Raw genomic sequence first — 17,080 nt, 5'->3', positions numbered from 1 at the left:
GGGGAGGGAAGTGGGAGGGGGGTTCAGGATTGGGAACGTGTACATCCGTGGCAGATTCATGTTGATGTATGGCAAAACCAATACACTAAAGTAAAATAAAGTAAAATTAAAAAAAAAAGAGCTGTGTCTCAGCAGAGGAGAGGACTTGGTTTTGGAAGCTGGGTCATTGGAGTTGTAGGAGTGAGGAGTATAAGAAGTGAAAGAATAAGCAGTTCTCAGGGCCTGAAATGCAGGCTACTAAAGAAGCGTGAAAGATCCCAGCCAGTCCAACTTGTGCTTTTGAGGTCTGTGATCTGGTCATTCCATTTAGTTGAATTTCCCTCCCAAATTCTGTTCTTCCCTCCTCTTCTGTCTTCCAGCTATCCATAATTTGGAAATGAAATAAACACTATTATTTGTTGAATATTATCCTAATGTTTCCTTACTTCAAAATGGTGAATGTACTGGTAAAGTGAATTGCATGTAATTTAAAAATACATATTATTGAATTGAACTGAGTGTTGTATTTTTCTTTGTAAAAACAATCCCCCCAAACTAAATTTTCACTGTGTGGTCTGCAAACCAATTTATTTGCTTAATAGAGAAATAATTTTCACTACCTCTAACCCATCACCAGTTTTTCTTTATTACTTTGTCCGTTTCTTAACATGTCCTAAGGCTAGGATTAACTGTTCCTTACTTGTCAAGGGATAACTTCGAGGAAGTCTTTCAAAGACTTCATCATACTTTCAAAGATGATTGTCTGCTTTTTAAAAATGTTAATGGAAGCCACCCAAATGTCCATTAATAGTTGAATAAGTTGTGGCACAGTCATAAAGGGAAAACTATATGGCAAGCACAATAAAGCAGCCCCACCACATGGATAGTTCTTACAAACATAATGTTGAAGAAATCAGGTACATGAAGGGAATTATAGGATGGTGGTGACACCTCTGTTGACTGAAGTCATGGTTGAACGGTGTGTTCACATCATGATAAGGCATCATCTAACCCTGATGACTTATGTTTGGTATTTGTTTGACTTCAATAAAATAGCTTATTAAGCAAACGGGCCACACAAGATAGGCAAAACTGCACTTTTTTTTTTTTTTTTTTTAGAGAAAGCTGTTTATATGGTCATGTGATCTCTTCATTTGACCCCTTCAATAAATATCAAAAGGTGAATACATGCATAGCTTTATATGACCATCTAAGAATAAATAGGGATAAACTGAAGGATACTGTTAATTGATGTTCTTCAAAGTCTTAAGAGGCTAATTTGTTTACTAATAGAACATTTTTTTAAGGAACACAGAACATTTACCCCTTAAGCTGAAAAGAGTAAGTTTTGTCTCAGTTTTTCTAGAAGGGTACACTGAAGAAAAATAAGCCACTTGTTTTGGTGTTGGAGAAGGCTAAGGCTATTACTGATCTCCAATAGTTTAGGTTTTAGTTTCTATCCAGCTATGCTACTTTTTCTATAAAATTTTTATATTAAAATACCCCCACATTCATTCCCTCTGGGCCTCATTCTTTTCATCCGTAGGGTGAGGTTGTAGGACTGAAGAATTCTTAATTTGGAATCCACGAATGGTCAGCTCTTTGAATCCCCTGAAAATGAACCAAAACTATACCTCTGTGTAGCTGGGGAGCTATCCATAGTTTCTGTCTGGTTTTCACAGAGAAAACACAAAAATTCATCAGTTTCTAAGGTCCCTTATAGCTCTGACATTATAGGGTTCGTGAAACAAGATTTTCATGTAGATATAAATTATAGGTTTTCTGTAATACTGATTAGCAGAGTGAATGTTTTGATCTGAATTATTAGATATTTTAAAGTAATTTTTAAATTTTGTTTTGAAATTAATTAAACTCTTGGCTGTAACTAAACATCTTTATTTAGTGTTTCGCCCTCTTCAGTGTCACATACTACATTCCCCTCAAGAGGTGATCGTCTGGAAGGAGAAGGACAGCGTGCAGACAGGCTCAGTGTCGTCTGACAGCAGTGTACTGCCCTGGTACCCCGTCTGGATTGGGACGAGATAGGCGCGGCAGTGGATGGGGGCGACGGTGACTGACAGCACCTCTGATGTGCTTGCCGTCAAGAAGGCCATGCTCAGAACAGACACGGACGCCACGCCGGTGGTCTGGTTCTGATGCTACGACAAAAGCTCAAGCACTGTCTTTACCTCTGCGACAGGATCACCTCCTGTCAGCAGCCCCTAAAGCCCACCTGCCTGCTCGGGAGATTCTTAGGTTTTAGGGACTGAACACCTTGAGTGCCCTTCCTAGGCCTCACTCATTTCACTTACAACCATACCATTTCAATAAGATAGACACTCATCGGGTGGGAATCAGGGTACAAGTCTTAACTCTCATTCCAATTTCACCCTTAACTGTCTAGAATTAATATAGATTGCCCTGATTAAATAATACTCCTCAAAAACATTTCTATGTTTGAAATTATTTTAAATATCAAAGCAAAATTGGTAAAAAAAGAAAGTCATCACAACCATTATGTTGAATGCTATTTCAGGAGTTCTGAAATTAAAGCAAACAGTATCAAACAAACCAGACAGTAACAGCCACTTGTAAATTTTACACATGTTGCTTTTATTCAAAAGAATAACTGCTTGACAAACTCTTAAACCATAACGTTTGAACCAAACTGTCAATCCTCTGAAACAACTCTGTGAGGTAGGTATCTGCAACCACAGGGACCAACACAGCCATTTCTTGTGTTGCTTGCTTTCAGGTGCTGAGAACGGTGGTCGCTTGAACCACTGGTCTACTGGGCAGTTAGACAACTGTTTCCTCCGTCTCGCTCCCCACAGAGCTGCCCAAGTTATCACCTGCTCGTGGGGTTGGACCATCTGTTTTTGTGAAAGTTACAGTATTATTGTTTATAAAAATCCAAATTGTTGCTTTGATTTATAAGCTCTCTGAATCACAGAAGTACTACTATGATGTTTAAAATACTGATTGACTCTGCCTGCTTTATATACTCAGATCCCTTTACATTTACCATCACTGATCAATCAAGGTGACATAATAAACAGCTCTAGAATTCTGAGATGCCAGCATGTTCCCTTTTCAATTGGGTAAGACTTCACACAGTGTTGTGTGTTACAAAAGTTGGTACAATACACCTCTACCAGGAAAGCTGTAGGAGTTCCAGATATTACAATAAAAGCGCGGCTAAGTGTGATACTTGAAGCAGAACACGTGCACAGAAAATGAAACCCTTTCACAAACGACACGGCTGTAGCCCCACACCAAACGTGCAGTTGTTAGGAGATGCATTTCGAGACTAGTGAATGGTGGTGTTACAAACTCCTACTCGCTGCTTTTCAAGTCAGTGCAGCTGAAATGTTTCCCTGTGAAATGTGCCACCCTGTGAGCAGCAGACTGGCAACTGTAGAGTCAGGATTCGTGCAGCTGTGATGTAGCATCTTTCTAGACCTTTCCTATGCCTCTGTATAGGATGCCTCTGTATAGGAAGATGTTCCAAACATCTTCCAAAGGATCCCAGTTTCTCCCCATATAGGAATCCTAGTCATCTGATACCAGTGCAGTCACTTATTTGCACCTGGCTTCAGACAAAAACAAACAAACAAACAAACAAAAAACCCTTTTATCTATAGCCGGAGTTTCATCTGTGAAGAGGAAGGTAATGCCCTGCCTCCTTCACATAACTGTCTTGAGGGTAAAATGAAAAGTGTGCAAGAAATTGCTTTAAATACACTGTGCTGTACTTAAGAATTTTGTTTTCCTCTCTGACAAGCAGCAGTTTGGTCTTAGGCCCAAATGACAAGACGCTGTTGTTGACATATCACTAAGCATCTCATCAGCTGATAGCATCTGGCTCACCTGGAAGACTGGGACTGACCTACATTTCTCCCAGTCTGTCCACAGCGAGGCCCCCTGACGTGTGGGTGGATCGGAAGACCAGCGGGGACTGCAGGGGCAGAGCTGACACTGCCCAAGCCCTGGGGATCAGAGACCACCCTGCAGCCCAGGTCACTCACGAGCAGTGCCAGCCGAGGGACTTAAGATATCATAATACTTGCAGTTTTGATTCTTCGCAAACAGAAAACTGCAGAGGAGAGGGGAGCTTAGCTACTTATGCCATAGTCATCCAAACACCGAGATAACTTCCATACTCATCGCCTTCTGCACGAGGCCTGATGAATCTGGGCTATATCCTGCCATCTAGGGACAGTACTACAACAGTTTTCTGCCAGAAAATTAACCAGATCTGTCCACCTGTTGCTACAGCCCACTGTTAATTTCTCTTGTCAGATTTAAATCGTGCTCCTAGTACCCTCCTTATAAGCATCCCTAGTGGCTCAAATGGTAAAGAATCACCTGCAATTCAAGAGACCCAGGTTTGATCTTTAGGTTGGGAAGATCCTCTGGAGAAGGGAATGGCTACCCACTCCAGTACTCTTGCCTGAAGAATCCCACAGACAGAGGAGCCTGTTGGGCTACAGTCCATGGGGTCACAAAAAGTTGGACACGACCGAGCAACTAACACAAAGCAGAAGAGAGTCCCCTCCTAAGGTCTTTGGTGCTCACAGTCATGAGAACCACCCTCCCGAGGGAGGCACTGAGCTGCCATGTGTCTGCAGTATCACCCAGGTTCCTGAAAAATGAAATTCCCTTTAGAAGTTATTGAAACTTTTAAATGCTATGCCTATAAAAGGACCAAACTCTTACGGAAATGCCGTAACAGAGTATCAAGTGTGCTGTCTGCAGACAGATGTCTTACAGTTTCTTAATTCTTCTATTGATTAAACCAAGATGATGAAAGCAAATTAACAAAGTTCAAGTTTCTTCTTTCACTTTCAGCTGATAACTAAGAATTATATTGGAGTGGAAAAGCAGAAATGCTTCAAATGCACAAAAGTTAGCTAATACTCAAAGAAACACTGACTTTTCCCCAATATTGTACAATATTTTATTGTAACAAAAATATTTAGGTGAGGCTCATAGCAGTGTATTATCATGTAGGTAACTCACTGAGGAGGATGAATCTGATAAACTTTACATCTGACAATATCCCACTAAACATTCAATTAATCTGAGTAATTTGGGGGTGGGGCGGAGAAGATACAAGAAAAAGAAGCATCCCATTTTATGTAATTCCATATTTTTCCACAGAGTTTATAGACAACACAGACTCAAGATACGGTTGTAAATCATTCTAATTCTAACCTTAATATTAGAATCTGTGACATGTAAAAATTCCAGTCATATATTGCTAGGTATTTGCCAAATGATAATCAAATGTTTGTCATAAAGTGGTTTTAAGCTCATTGGATAATATTCAGATGCTGCATACTGCCATGGTCCTTTTGTCTGATGTTATACATCAGCTCAGATGCTTTAGTAAACTCGTTTTTTCATCTGTTTAGTCTCTGTGTTATCACTTCTCGATACATAATAGAGATGTAGATGAGTAACAAAAAGATGACAAAGAAATCATCGAGAAAGCCGAGAATTCCAAACAAGGCTTCGGGTACAAAATCTAGAGGTGATATAAGATAGAAAAACGCTCCCATCAAACAAAGTATTATCCTGATACGGAACATCCAGAAAAGGCCCCCGACTGAAAACATCTCTCTGAATGCATGCCTCAGTAAAGTGGGGAGGTCCATAATTCTTTCCATAATCTGGCAGAAGAAGAACAAATATTATGATTGGGTATGGAAGGTGTCAGACTTCAAAATAATACAGTTTTCTTAAAACGTGCAGACAGTTATTAACATAAATGAGGGAGTTTCACGTACTGATGGAACACAGTATGTTCTACTTACTCATTTTATTTAAAACACAGTTCTTTGATCAGTAGGTTTTTATAAAATAGGTCTTATTACAGATAACTGAAAAGCAACTAAAGTATCAACAAACTTAAAATACAGGATATAGTATTAGTAATACAAAATTCAAGTTATCTCTACTTTGAGTTAGTAAAATAAACTAACGAAGAACCTGTGTGTAGCATTAAGCTGAGGCTTGAGCTCAAGTCTCAACTTTAAGGTTGGACAGATCTGGGCTTGAACTCAAACTCAATCCCTTATTAGCCAGGTGACCTTGAGGGAAGTTGTTTAACCTACTCGAGATAAGTCAGCATCTAACTGAATATATGCCACAAGGAATATTAAGACCTAGAAAAGATATTGTTATAAAAGACCTTTATAAATTGTCAGACAATATATATAGAACATATAAGTATATATATATATTATAGAAATATATAGACACATCAACTTGGATGGCTTTGACCATCTAAGAGTATCAATGAAACTGATTTCCTTCTTAGGATGTTTATTCTGTTGAACTTGAGTTCAAGTGAATTACTAATTGCCACAGTGATTTCTGGAATGCCAGGCCTTACCCTTATCTGGAAATGATTATTTTTCTGAATATATACAGACTAATAATTAGATTATATTTACTCTGTAAATATACTGAAAACCACTGAATTATATAATTGAAACAGGTTTACTTTCTGGCATGTAAATCACATGCAAATAAAACTGTGTGAAAAAGAAAAGCACCCGCACCTATTTGTGTGACCTTGAGTGAGTCAGCTGACTATCGGACTGCAGCCTTGTCGCTCGCTCTGTGCAGCTGCTGGCTGCCTGCGCGACCCGTAAGGTCCTGTGTAGTAATGAGCACCCTTCAGTCCCTCCCTTGAGGTCTCATTTCTGAGGGGCTGGGAGATGCAAGAGAAACTGGCCAGGGGAAGGACGTCACTTCCTGTGGTCATTCCGCTGCCCACAGTTCGCCTACTGCTAGCTATCTGCATAAATATCATAAATCCAACACTGAGTATGTATTTTATTTGTCTAACAAGTGCCATCTAAGTTGAGAGGGAAATGGAGATGAAAATGGGAAGAACTGAGCTAGTGATGAGAGAACAGTTTTAAAAACCCCTCTAGATAAAATCTTGTAACTCCTTTTGGAAAACTGGTCACAAAAAAATAGAAATGGTGTTTTTTAGAATCACTTCCTAGGTCAATTTTCTGTTCTCTATAGAAGAAACTAATATTTAAAGTAAATCAGCTATACAGCTCTCACAAGGTCTATGGAAAATTACTTCAAATATTCTAATGACCAGCTGGTACATCCTTTGAATACTTCTCTGTCCTTTATCAGAGCTATTCTGTTCAGTTCTCATACCGTTATCATTTACACAAAATCTGTAGTGATTAGACAAGAAAATATGAAATGGGCCATCAAGAAATATTTGTACATTAATCACGGTATGACTCCAACTCTGAGGTAAAATCCCAAACTAAGAGCTAAATATCTTTATTAAATTGTAATTTCATCACACACCAAGCTTTCTTACTCATTAAAGTATATCTCTGACACACAGAAAATAATTGAGCAATGGTATGCTTCACACTTTAAAATATCAATGAAAATCTTTAAATGAAATTTTTTTAACCTCAGTGGTAGTTCCTGAATTTGAAACACTGATTTTCAAAGAATCATCCTAAGATGCCTGTGGAGGATACGTAAGAAAATTGCTAGATAAGAAACAGCAGAAGAGGCTCCCAAATACCCAAGGAGGATAGTAGTGACCTGGTCAAGCTTTTCTTGCACCTTAGACATCTAAAAGACTGGCCCATCACCATCCACAACAGGCAAACTATATGTATGCCTTTAAATGTACCTGCCATCACAAATGAGGAACAGTACGTACGTGGGAGCACACATCTACACAGTATGTACATGGGAGCACAAGTCTACACAGGAGTTTAATACAGAGGTGTAGTATCATTTCTATCTTAAGGATAACAGTAAGTTATATGCTAGACAGCATATTAAAAAGCAGAGACATTACTTTGTCAACAGAGGTCTGCCCAGTCAAAGCTATGGTTTTTCCAGTAGTCATGTATGGATGTGAGAGTTGGACCATAAAGAAAGCTGAGTGCCAAAGAATTGATGCTTTTGAACTGTGGTGTTGGAGAAGACTCTTGAGGGTCCCTTGGACTGCAAGGAGATCCAACCAGTCCATCCTAAAGGAAATCAGATCTGAATACTCACTGGAAGGACTGATGCTGAAGCTCCAATACTTGGGCCACCTGAGCAAAGAGCTGACTCATTGGAAAAGACCCTGAAGCTGGGAAAGACTGAAGGCAGGAGGAGAAGGGGACGACAGAGGATGAGATGGTTGGAAGGCATCACTGACTCGATGGACATGAGTTTGAGTGAACTCCGGGAGTTGGTGATGGACAGGGAGGCTGTGCTGCAGTCCATGGGGTTGCAGAGAGTCAGACACGACTGAGCAACTGAACTGTACCGACTGAAGTTCTACAGACAGTAAGGCTGACCGTATCCCAGGCACTGAGATTACAGTAGTGACTAAACAAACACGGTCCTCACCCTCGGGAAACTGTCTCCTGAGAGAATGGTAATGAACAAAGTCGGAGGGTGAGGACAGAGACCACCCAGTTGATTAGGGACAGCCTCTCCGAGGAAGGTCTGTTTAGGGACAACCCGAAGGATGAGAAGTAAGCCAGGAGACAAGCAGAGGGACATGCGTTCTGGGCAGTGCCCTTCATGTTACTTCTCGTGGCTGAGAGGCCAGGAACATCCCGTGGGGAGGCTTGCTGAGCACGTGGACGTCGGCGCCTGGAGCGTCCTGTATGGGTTTGTACTGTGTTCTGGGTTTCGAAGTACATATTCAGTCACACATGCACTTCTAGAATCCTCTGTTGCATTTGAAGAACACTGGGATGAGTGAGTAAAGTGTGAGTTTTTAATCTATCAGGTGCCTTTTGGGGGAGGAGGGGCAGCTGTAGAATTAACACTATTTCTTTTAAAAACTGAATGCTTTTAAATACCTGACATACGAAACCCTCAAAACTTAGGATTCCTTAAGGAAACAATTCAAACGGTAAATAAACAGAGGAATCACAACTAGAGAACTCCCTCCGGAAGTTCTCGGTTGTAAGTTTCCCATGAACAACCCCTGTTTTAGAATCGTGTAAGAGTCTGATAATTTCACCTTTCCCTCCAATGTTTTCTGCTGCTTTGTTTTGGCTGGTGCTGCTTTCTAACAAGTTTTATAACGCCATTTTTTAGAGATAAGAAAACTAGTCCTTGGGAGAGCTGTAAACAACAACGATGAAGGTGAAGAATTTACCCAACACATCCAGACTTTTCACAGGTAGAGAGTATTTGCTGGTAAATCTCACTTCACAAAAGACAAGTATCACTCCACTCTAACTCTGCAACCGCTGCAACATTACTTACAGATCTGGGCTGCCCTGAGAATCTCCGGTTATAATCACTGATATCCTGATGCAATGAGACAACATCCTGAGACTGGTCATTTTCACCAAATACTGGTAGCAGTAAAGTCACCTGGATATTACAGGAAAAAAAAAAAAAAGTTGGCACACCTTTCTGGAGCATTAATTTTTTTCATCTTGTATTAGTATTTATATTTAGTAAAATGAGGTAAGCTCCTGAATTTAGATTTCGCTCATTTCTTTTAACAAAGGTCACACAGGAGAGGAAAATAAGTTATTGTTTCCTTACAATAAAATCCAATTCAAAATGTTGTTTGCACTCCTATAAAATAAAATGAACAATGGTTCAAAGACTTTTCAATCCACACCAGGGAGCAAGTCAGTGGTTCTCTCTTTGGGCTAACGGATATTTGAAGATACGAGAATGATGAGAAAATACTCAGGAGCAAAGTGACATAAAAAATATATATACTAATTATTTTGAAAGATAAAAATTAGGGATTTCATCTTCAATTAAAATCATGACTCCTTATCCTCACTGGCATCTGAATTCTCTTTGAATGCCACCAACTAAAAGAGAGACATGAAGTTACTGCACCCATCTCTACTACAATCAAAAAGGTAATTCTTGACACTCTCGTATAAAGTACTACGTTTAACCCTGTTTCCTCTGTGGAGAGGTAAGGAGGATCACAAACGTCCCGGGGCTACACTTGTGTAATCTGAAGATGATGGAACCTCAAAAACAAGTACATTTAAAATGTAAGAGCTCCCAGAGAAATGGGAAGCAGTCAGGATAGATCTGGGTTTCAATCATCTCGCTGTGTTTTTGACCCTTCCTCAGCTCAGCTACAGAACCAGGACTTGACTGCTCGGATGCGTCCCAAGCAGCAAAACACAGGAGCCACTGAGAGAGAGCAGCAGGGGACAGGAACAGCAGCCGCAGCCGCTTGTTAACACAGTGAATTCTTCACTGAACATTAACTGAGCACCTGCTCTGGGCCAGGCTTTCCTGGTGGCTCAGACAGTGAAGAATCCGCCTGTTATGCAGGAGACCTGCGTTGGATCCCTGGGTCAGGAAGATCTCCTGGAGAAGGGAATGGCAACCCACTCCAGTATTCTTGCCTGGGAAATCCCATGGACAGAGGAGATAGGTGGACTACAACCCACGGGGCTGCAGAGTCGGACTCGACTGAGCAGCTAACACTTACTCTGGGCAAGGCACTGTGCTAAATGCTAGATACAAAAAAGTGAAGATGTGGCCTTGTCCCCGGTGCTCACAGTCCCCTAGACAGAAAGGGAGGCAGGCTTGAACGCAGCGTTCATAAAGCACTGGGGTAGGCATTACAATGGTGCCAGAGGGCAAGGACTTCCTCTGTCTGGGGTGTCTACAACGCCTGACACGGGGGCTTGCCCGAGGAACGTGGCTGGACTGCTGGTGTATCAAGTGTGCACGCCCAGGGGAAATGTGTGAGCCTGCTGCAGTCACGGGCAGCAGCCTGCGTGCCATCCCCAGTGAAGCAGGTGGTCAGGCAGGTAGATGAAGGGGGCTGCTTCCTCTGCAGTTGGGGAACCTACAAGCTATTGTATTAAAAGAACTGTATCTCCATCTTCTAGCCTCTAGTCAACATAGGTGTGTTCCAAAGGATGCAAATATACATATGCCTTATGAAAAGCCACGTGGGGTGGCAGGAAGAGGGAACAGGTGCTGGATCTAAGTCTTCAGTGCAGAGCTTCGGCCTGGCCTCCATGTTGCTGGTAGAGATGAGAGGTGCGCCGGCAGGGAAGCTTCTGCGTTGACCGCCTTGTGAAATCAGCCGGAGAGGTGGGACCAAAAACTCCCTTTTCTCCTAATCACATGACAAAAAAGATGACAGAGGCAGAATCTGGAGATGAAGAGGCAAGAAGCAGAGAAGCCTTGAACCTCTGTCTCTCTGACCAAAAAAGAAAGAAGTGACAGAGGGGAGTGGATAAGCCAGAACGACGGCGGAGAGGCACACACGTGTGTGTACGTTTCTGTGTGTTTGTGTCTCACAATACATTCTACATGGTTTTATTTATACAACGTCCAAAAATCAGGCAAAATGAAACAGTAATCCAGACGAGCATCCTGAAGCGATGGAACTATAAACTATTAGCATGGTCCAATTAGGCTGGTCCAGATGAGGACTATTAGGGTCGTTACGACAGCAGTCCTGACAGTCACATGGTGGTCACCTCTAGGAGAGAAAGGTGGCGAGGAGGGCAGAGACTTGGACGAGGCACTGCAGAGGCTTCTGGGGCTGCAGCCAGTTTCCAGTTCTTCATCGAGGCGGTGGTTACTCCCTTCAGTTCAGTTGCTCGGTCGTGTCCGACTCTTTGCGACCCCATGGACTGCAGCACGCCAGGCCTCCCTGTCCATCACCAACTCCCGGAGTTTACCCAACCTCATGTCCATCAAGTTGGTGATGCCATCCAACCATCTCCTGCCTTCAACCCTAACCCTAACCCTTCTCCTGCCTTCAATCTTTCCCAGCATCAGGGTCTTTTCCAATAAGTCAGTTCTTCACATCAGGCGGCCGAAGTATTGGAGTTTCAGTTTCAGCATCAGTCCTTCCAATGAATATTCAGGACTGATTTCCTTTAGGATGGACTGGTTTGATCTTTTTGCAGTCCAAGGGACTCTCAAGACTCTTCTCCAACATCACAACTCAAAAGCATCAATTCTTCGGTGCTCAGCTTTCTTTATGGTCCAACTCTCATATCTATACATGACTATTGGAAACACCATAGCCTTGACTGGACAGACCTTTGTTGGTTACGCAGGTATGGCTTTGTGGTAAGTCGGTGAGCTATACTTTATTTGCGTGCTTTTCTTTATGTCCGTTAGAGTTGACGAAGAATTTTTGAAAACCTGCTGCTCCTTCTCTGGTTCTGTTCTGTGCTCTCTCTGGGTTGACACCTTTCCCATCTCAGTGGGGCTGCCAGAGTGAGCAAATGGAGGCGCTCAAGTCTGGCGTCTCGACTTGGAAGCTCTTTGTCCTGGTCAGGACTTCCATTTGCCCTAGAAGACCTCCCACACGTTCAGGACTCATTTTCAGGAGTGTATTTTAAATGGAAAATTAAATATAAAGGAAATTTTGAAAAACCATGCACAATTGATAGAACACCCCACTTTGCTATATTTATTAATTTAAAAACAAAGAACTTCAGTTTCCCAGAGTTTTCAGTATTTTGCGTCTCCGGTGTGTCAAAGGAATGGAGACCATTTGGCGCATCTCATGTGTCCTAACTTTTCTGCCTTAAATATGTGTTTATAAAAGCTCACTGCCGTCCTCCTAATGTAGTTTCTAGATCAACTAGGATGGTCTAATCTGTTCTGATAATGCAATGTGGCTGCTGTTGCCAAAAGAGACTTTTTTTTTTTAAAAAGCATTGTTCATCATTTAAAGCTATTTGGATCCTCAGCATGGAAGGGTAGATTAAAAATAAAGTACAACCAAAGAACAGTTTTTTTCAAAAGAAGTCTATGTGGGGGATATTTGCTTAAGCCTGATTGCTAGTTCAGTTATTCCTTTGCTGGAGTTACAGCAAAGACGTCTTAGGATTTGGGGTGCAGGGTGGGAGACTCAGTTTTTTTCTCACAACAACTAAAGGGATATCAGAGGGAATTCCCTTCTTTGGGGCATCTTACAGACATTTTAAAAAAAAATGGAAAAACATCATAGAAGCTTTGGATAAATGAAGTCCTGCTAAAAATATAATAATAATACAAGAGTCAGATACAGAAACTATATAATCGTGTCTGACTCTTTCTGACCCCATGGACTATACAGTCCATAGAATTCGCCAGGCCAGAATACTGGAGTGGTAGTCTTTCCCTTCTTCAGGGGATCTTCCCAAACCAGGGATCAAGCCCAGGTCTCCCACACTGAAGGCAGATTTTTTTACCAGCTGAGACACCAGGGAAGCCCAAGAATACTGGAGTGGGTAGCTGATGCTTTCTCCAGCAGATCTTCTCAACCCAGGAATTGAACTGGGGCCTCCTGCATTGCAGGTGGATTCTTTACCAGCTGAGACACCAGGGAAGCCCAATTTACAAAATGGACTTGTATAAATGATGTTTTCTGGACACCAACATTACCGTTTGTCGACAGATTGGACAACTGATGGCCCCAAGCCACGAACCGTATCGCCAGTATGCCACAATGCAGGTACCTAATGGGAAGAAAAGATCGATACTGATGTTGTTAAGCCCATATATCCCAAGAAAGTTTCATATATTTGAAATATTTTAACATCATCACCTACTTTAGAATGTTTTTTACTTCATCCAACCAACTCTTCAGGCAAATTCAAATCTAATAACAATTCCTAGCCACTGAAATATATTTTAATTTAAATTTAAATTACAAGCTATGATACAAGCATTTTTACAATCAAAAGCAAGCATGAAGCCAGAAACTATAAAACTCTTAGAGGAAAACATAGGCAGAACACTCTGACATAAATCGCAACAAGTCCTCTTTGACCCACCTCCCAGAGTAATGGAAATAAAAACAAAAATAAACCAATTGGACCTAATTAAACATAAAAGCTTTTGCACAGCAAGAGGAAAAGAAAACCTTCAGAACGGGAGAAAACAATCGTAAACCAAGCAACTGATGATTACTGCACAAAACATACAGGCAGCTCATGCAGCTCAGTATCAGAAAAATGAACAACCCGATCCAAACATAGGCAGAAGATCTAAACAGACATTTCTCCAAAGAAACATACACAGATGGCCAACACACACATGAAAAGATGCTCAACATTTGCATTACTAAGAGAAATTCAAATCAAAACTCTGGTGAGGTATCGCCTCGTACCAGTCAGAACAGTCATCATCAAAAATACTACATTTAATGCAGGTGAGGATGTAGGAGAAAGGGAATCCTCTTGCACTGTTGGTGGGAAGGTAAATTGATACAGCTTCTATGGAGAACAGTATGAAGACTGCTTAAAAAAACAAACAAACAAAAAACTAGTAATAACACTACCATATGACCCAGCAATCCCACTACTGGGCATACACCCTAGGGAAATCGTAATTGAAAATGACACACGTACCCCTACGTTCAGAGCAGCACTATTTACAACAGCTAGGGCATGGAAGCAACTCAGATGTCCATCAACAGAAGAATAGATAGAGCAGCTGTGGTACATATGTATATACACACAATAGAATATGACATTTGAGTCAGTTCTACTGAGGTGGATGAACCTAGAGCCTGTTATACATAGTGAAGTAAAAAAAAAAAAAAAAAAAAACAAAGATCGTATATTAATGCATATATATGGAATCTAGAAAAATGGTACCAATGAACCTCCACGCAGGGCAGGAACAGAGATGCAGACATAGAGAAGAGACCCGTGGGCATGGCGTGGGAAGGATGGGCCAAATTGAGCCAGTAGCACCAACATATACTCAGCCCACGTGTCAGCTCAGTAGTGAGCAGAAAACTGCTGGAATCACAGGGGACCCAGCTTGGTGCTCTGTGATGACCTCGTGGGGTGTGGTGAGGGAAGGCCGGGAGGCTCAGAAGGGAGGAAGTATACATATCTACATGACTGATTCACATTGCTGAATAGCAGAAACCAATATAACGCTGTAAAGCAATTATCTTCCAATTAAAAAAAAACAAAGCCAGCATAAACTGCTTCAGTGCTATAAGGCTTAACAGAAATTATTGCACTTCTTATGCAAAATAAATAAAGCAACTGAACATGATTGTAAACATGATAACTGACAAATCAGTGTCAATTTTCCATTCCAAATTTGGTGCATATGTTCTAAAAACATAAGTTCCATATTTTTAAAAGTTTACCAAGCTGCTTAAGTAACAGTAATTAGGTAATATGAGTAAGGAACCAAAGGATACAAAGATTACATGCTTCCTGCCCAAAGAAAGTTGATAATCCAGTTAAGTAATTAAGTCAGTTTTTATACTGGGTGGATTGGACTTCTCTGCTTGCAGGTGTTGACAAGCAGTGAAACAGGTAAACACAGCCTAATGCGAAGATTTGGATTCACAGACTCTAAAAAATGGTGGTCATTAAGCTCCATGTATATGCACTCAAGCTCAGACTAGTAACAAACGCAGAAGGAACATTTTTTAACATTGGCTGATGTTTACGGGGCCAGTTCATGTTCCTCTCTGCAGGCCTCCGTTTCTCGGATTGTCCAGGTTCCACTGTGCATCGAACTAAGGGCTTCCTGGCTCCTGCTACCTCCAGGGCCTTCTGTTTTCTTCCTCTCGCCTCAGCCACCCAGCTTAGGCCTCTGTGTTCCTTGTTCTGATTCTTCCAGATCAAACACATGTCCACAATTCAGAGCGAGCACTGACAATCAGACTGAGGATACCAAGGCAACACATTCAAATCAATCAGAAGGTAGTTAAATCCTGAACTGTGTCATGTTAACTTTTGGTACAAAAGGAGTACAGAATTTGAACCCAACTTTGTGGGATTGCTAAGATTTAGTTTGGCAGAACATAGGAGGGGAGGATGCTCCAGGTTTTACAATAAAAAAAGAATACGTGCCAGAGGCAGAAACAGTGGTACCTGAGGGGCCTGGTGAGCAAGCCACAGTTGGCCCACCTGGATATTAGTGACTGTAGGGGAAACTGGCTCAATTTAAAGAGGAATTTAAATGCCAAACCGCCTGTATCTGGGATTTTCTTCTGTTCTCAGAGTGCTGTGTTAGATAATATTTACTAAATACTCTGAGCAATCTAATGTCACATGGAAACTACGTGAAAGCAAAGGATCGTAATCTGTGAGTATTACCACCATCGGTAACGACGCCTCAGATCTATCTAGTACCTTTTCACCCAGAAAGTCCAGTGTGCTTTGACACATGTTGACTGATTTAATCTTATTTCCACAAATCGGAATGCAGGCGTCCTTGTTTGCACGTTACGTAACTGCCGCTCGCCTACACTTGAAAACCATGGGCCAACTAATAAACACTCGGTTCACACACATCTGTTGGGATGTGCCTGATGCTTTTTCTTGCTTCCTCAACTTTTCCTCTCTTTAAACGGGAGATCTGGGACGTCCCTGTGGTCCAGAGGGTAAGATTTCACCTTCCAATGAAGAGGGTATGGGTTGAAACCCTGGTTGGGGAGGTTTGGCCACATGCCTTGTGGCCAAAAAAAAAAAAAACACCACCAGAACATACACAACAGGAGCAATATTGTAACAAACTCAATCAAGACTTCAGCAATAGTCCACATTAAAAAAAAAAAAGTTAAAACAAATAAATAAAAGGGCGATCCACCTCAACTGGATGATGGGAGAGATGAGTCAATGACCTGAAGTCAGGCCACCATCTCTGCAGATCTTTTTGTAAAATGGGAACGAGACCCCACAAGATCTCTGGAGAATTAAGTACAATGACGTGGGTTACAAATGCAAGGAAGGGGATGTGGGGGGGCTGCTGGTATCCTTGGCTCTGTAAAGGCACAGAACTACAGGTCCACACCCGGAGCTGAGCTGGAGTGCCCCTCACACACCTCATGTCAATATCCTTGAACTGCTATTCTAAGAGACACGCTCCTGTTTACTGTGAAGTTGAATAACTAGGTGCTATTTTTTTTTTTAACCTTTGGACCCACAGACAGTAAATAAATAAATCTGTCCGACAAGTAGAGCAGGGTAACAGGAGGAGTCTAACCTATTACCTCAGACCCAGAGGTGAAAAACCAAGAGCACAGCACAGCCATCTTTCGGCTGCCTGGGTTATCTGCTCAGTGAATCGCCAGGGCCCGGCCTGGCAAACAGACTCCAACTAGCCAGCCAGACCT

At 41.7% G+C, this 17,080-nt stretch overlaps 1 protein-coding gene across 5 annotated transcripts in view; it reads right to left on the bottom strand.

Moving 5' to 3' along the window:
• The window catches only part of RNF170 (ring finger protein 170), a 34,365-nt gene continuing 19,856 nt past the window's right edge, over positions 2,572–17,080 (bottom strand). For 4 of the 5 annotated variants that reach the window (XM_018041826.1, XM_018041827.1, XM_018041825.1 and 1 more), the window contains 3 exons: positions 13,375–13,448; positions 9,253–9,363; positions 2,572–5,654 (listed from right to left, as the gene is read on the bottom strand). In XM_018041826.1, coding sequence (XP_017897315.1) covers positions 5,385–5,654; positions 9,253–9,363; positions 13,375–13,448 — 455 coding nt within the window. In that variant the 3' untranslated portion in view covers positions 2,572–5,384. Of the gene's footprint in view, positions 5,655–8,241; positions 8,728–9,252; positions 9,364–13,374; positions 13,449–17,080 lie in introns of those variants that run through there. The other variant, XM_018041828.1, reaches the window with a different exon arrangement.

Source organism: Capra hircus, chromosome 27 (assembly GCF_001704415.2).
Source record: "Capra hircus breed San Clemente chromosome 27, ASM170441v1, whole genome shotgun sequence".
Taxonomy (NCBI): domain Eukaryota; kingdom Metazoa; phylum Chordata; class Mammalia; order Artiodactyla; family Bovidae; genus Capra; species Capra hircus.
This window is presented reverse-complemented; position numbering and strand designations above follow the sequence as displayed.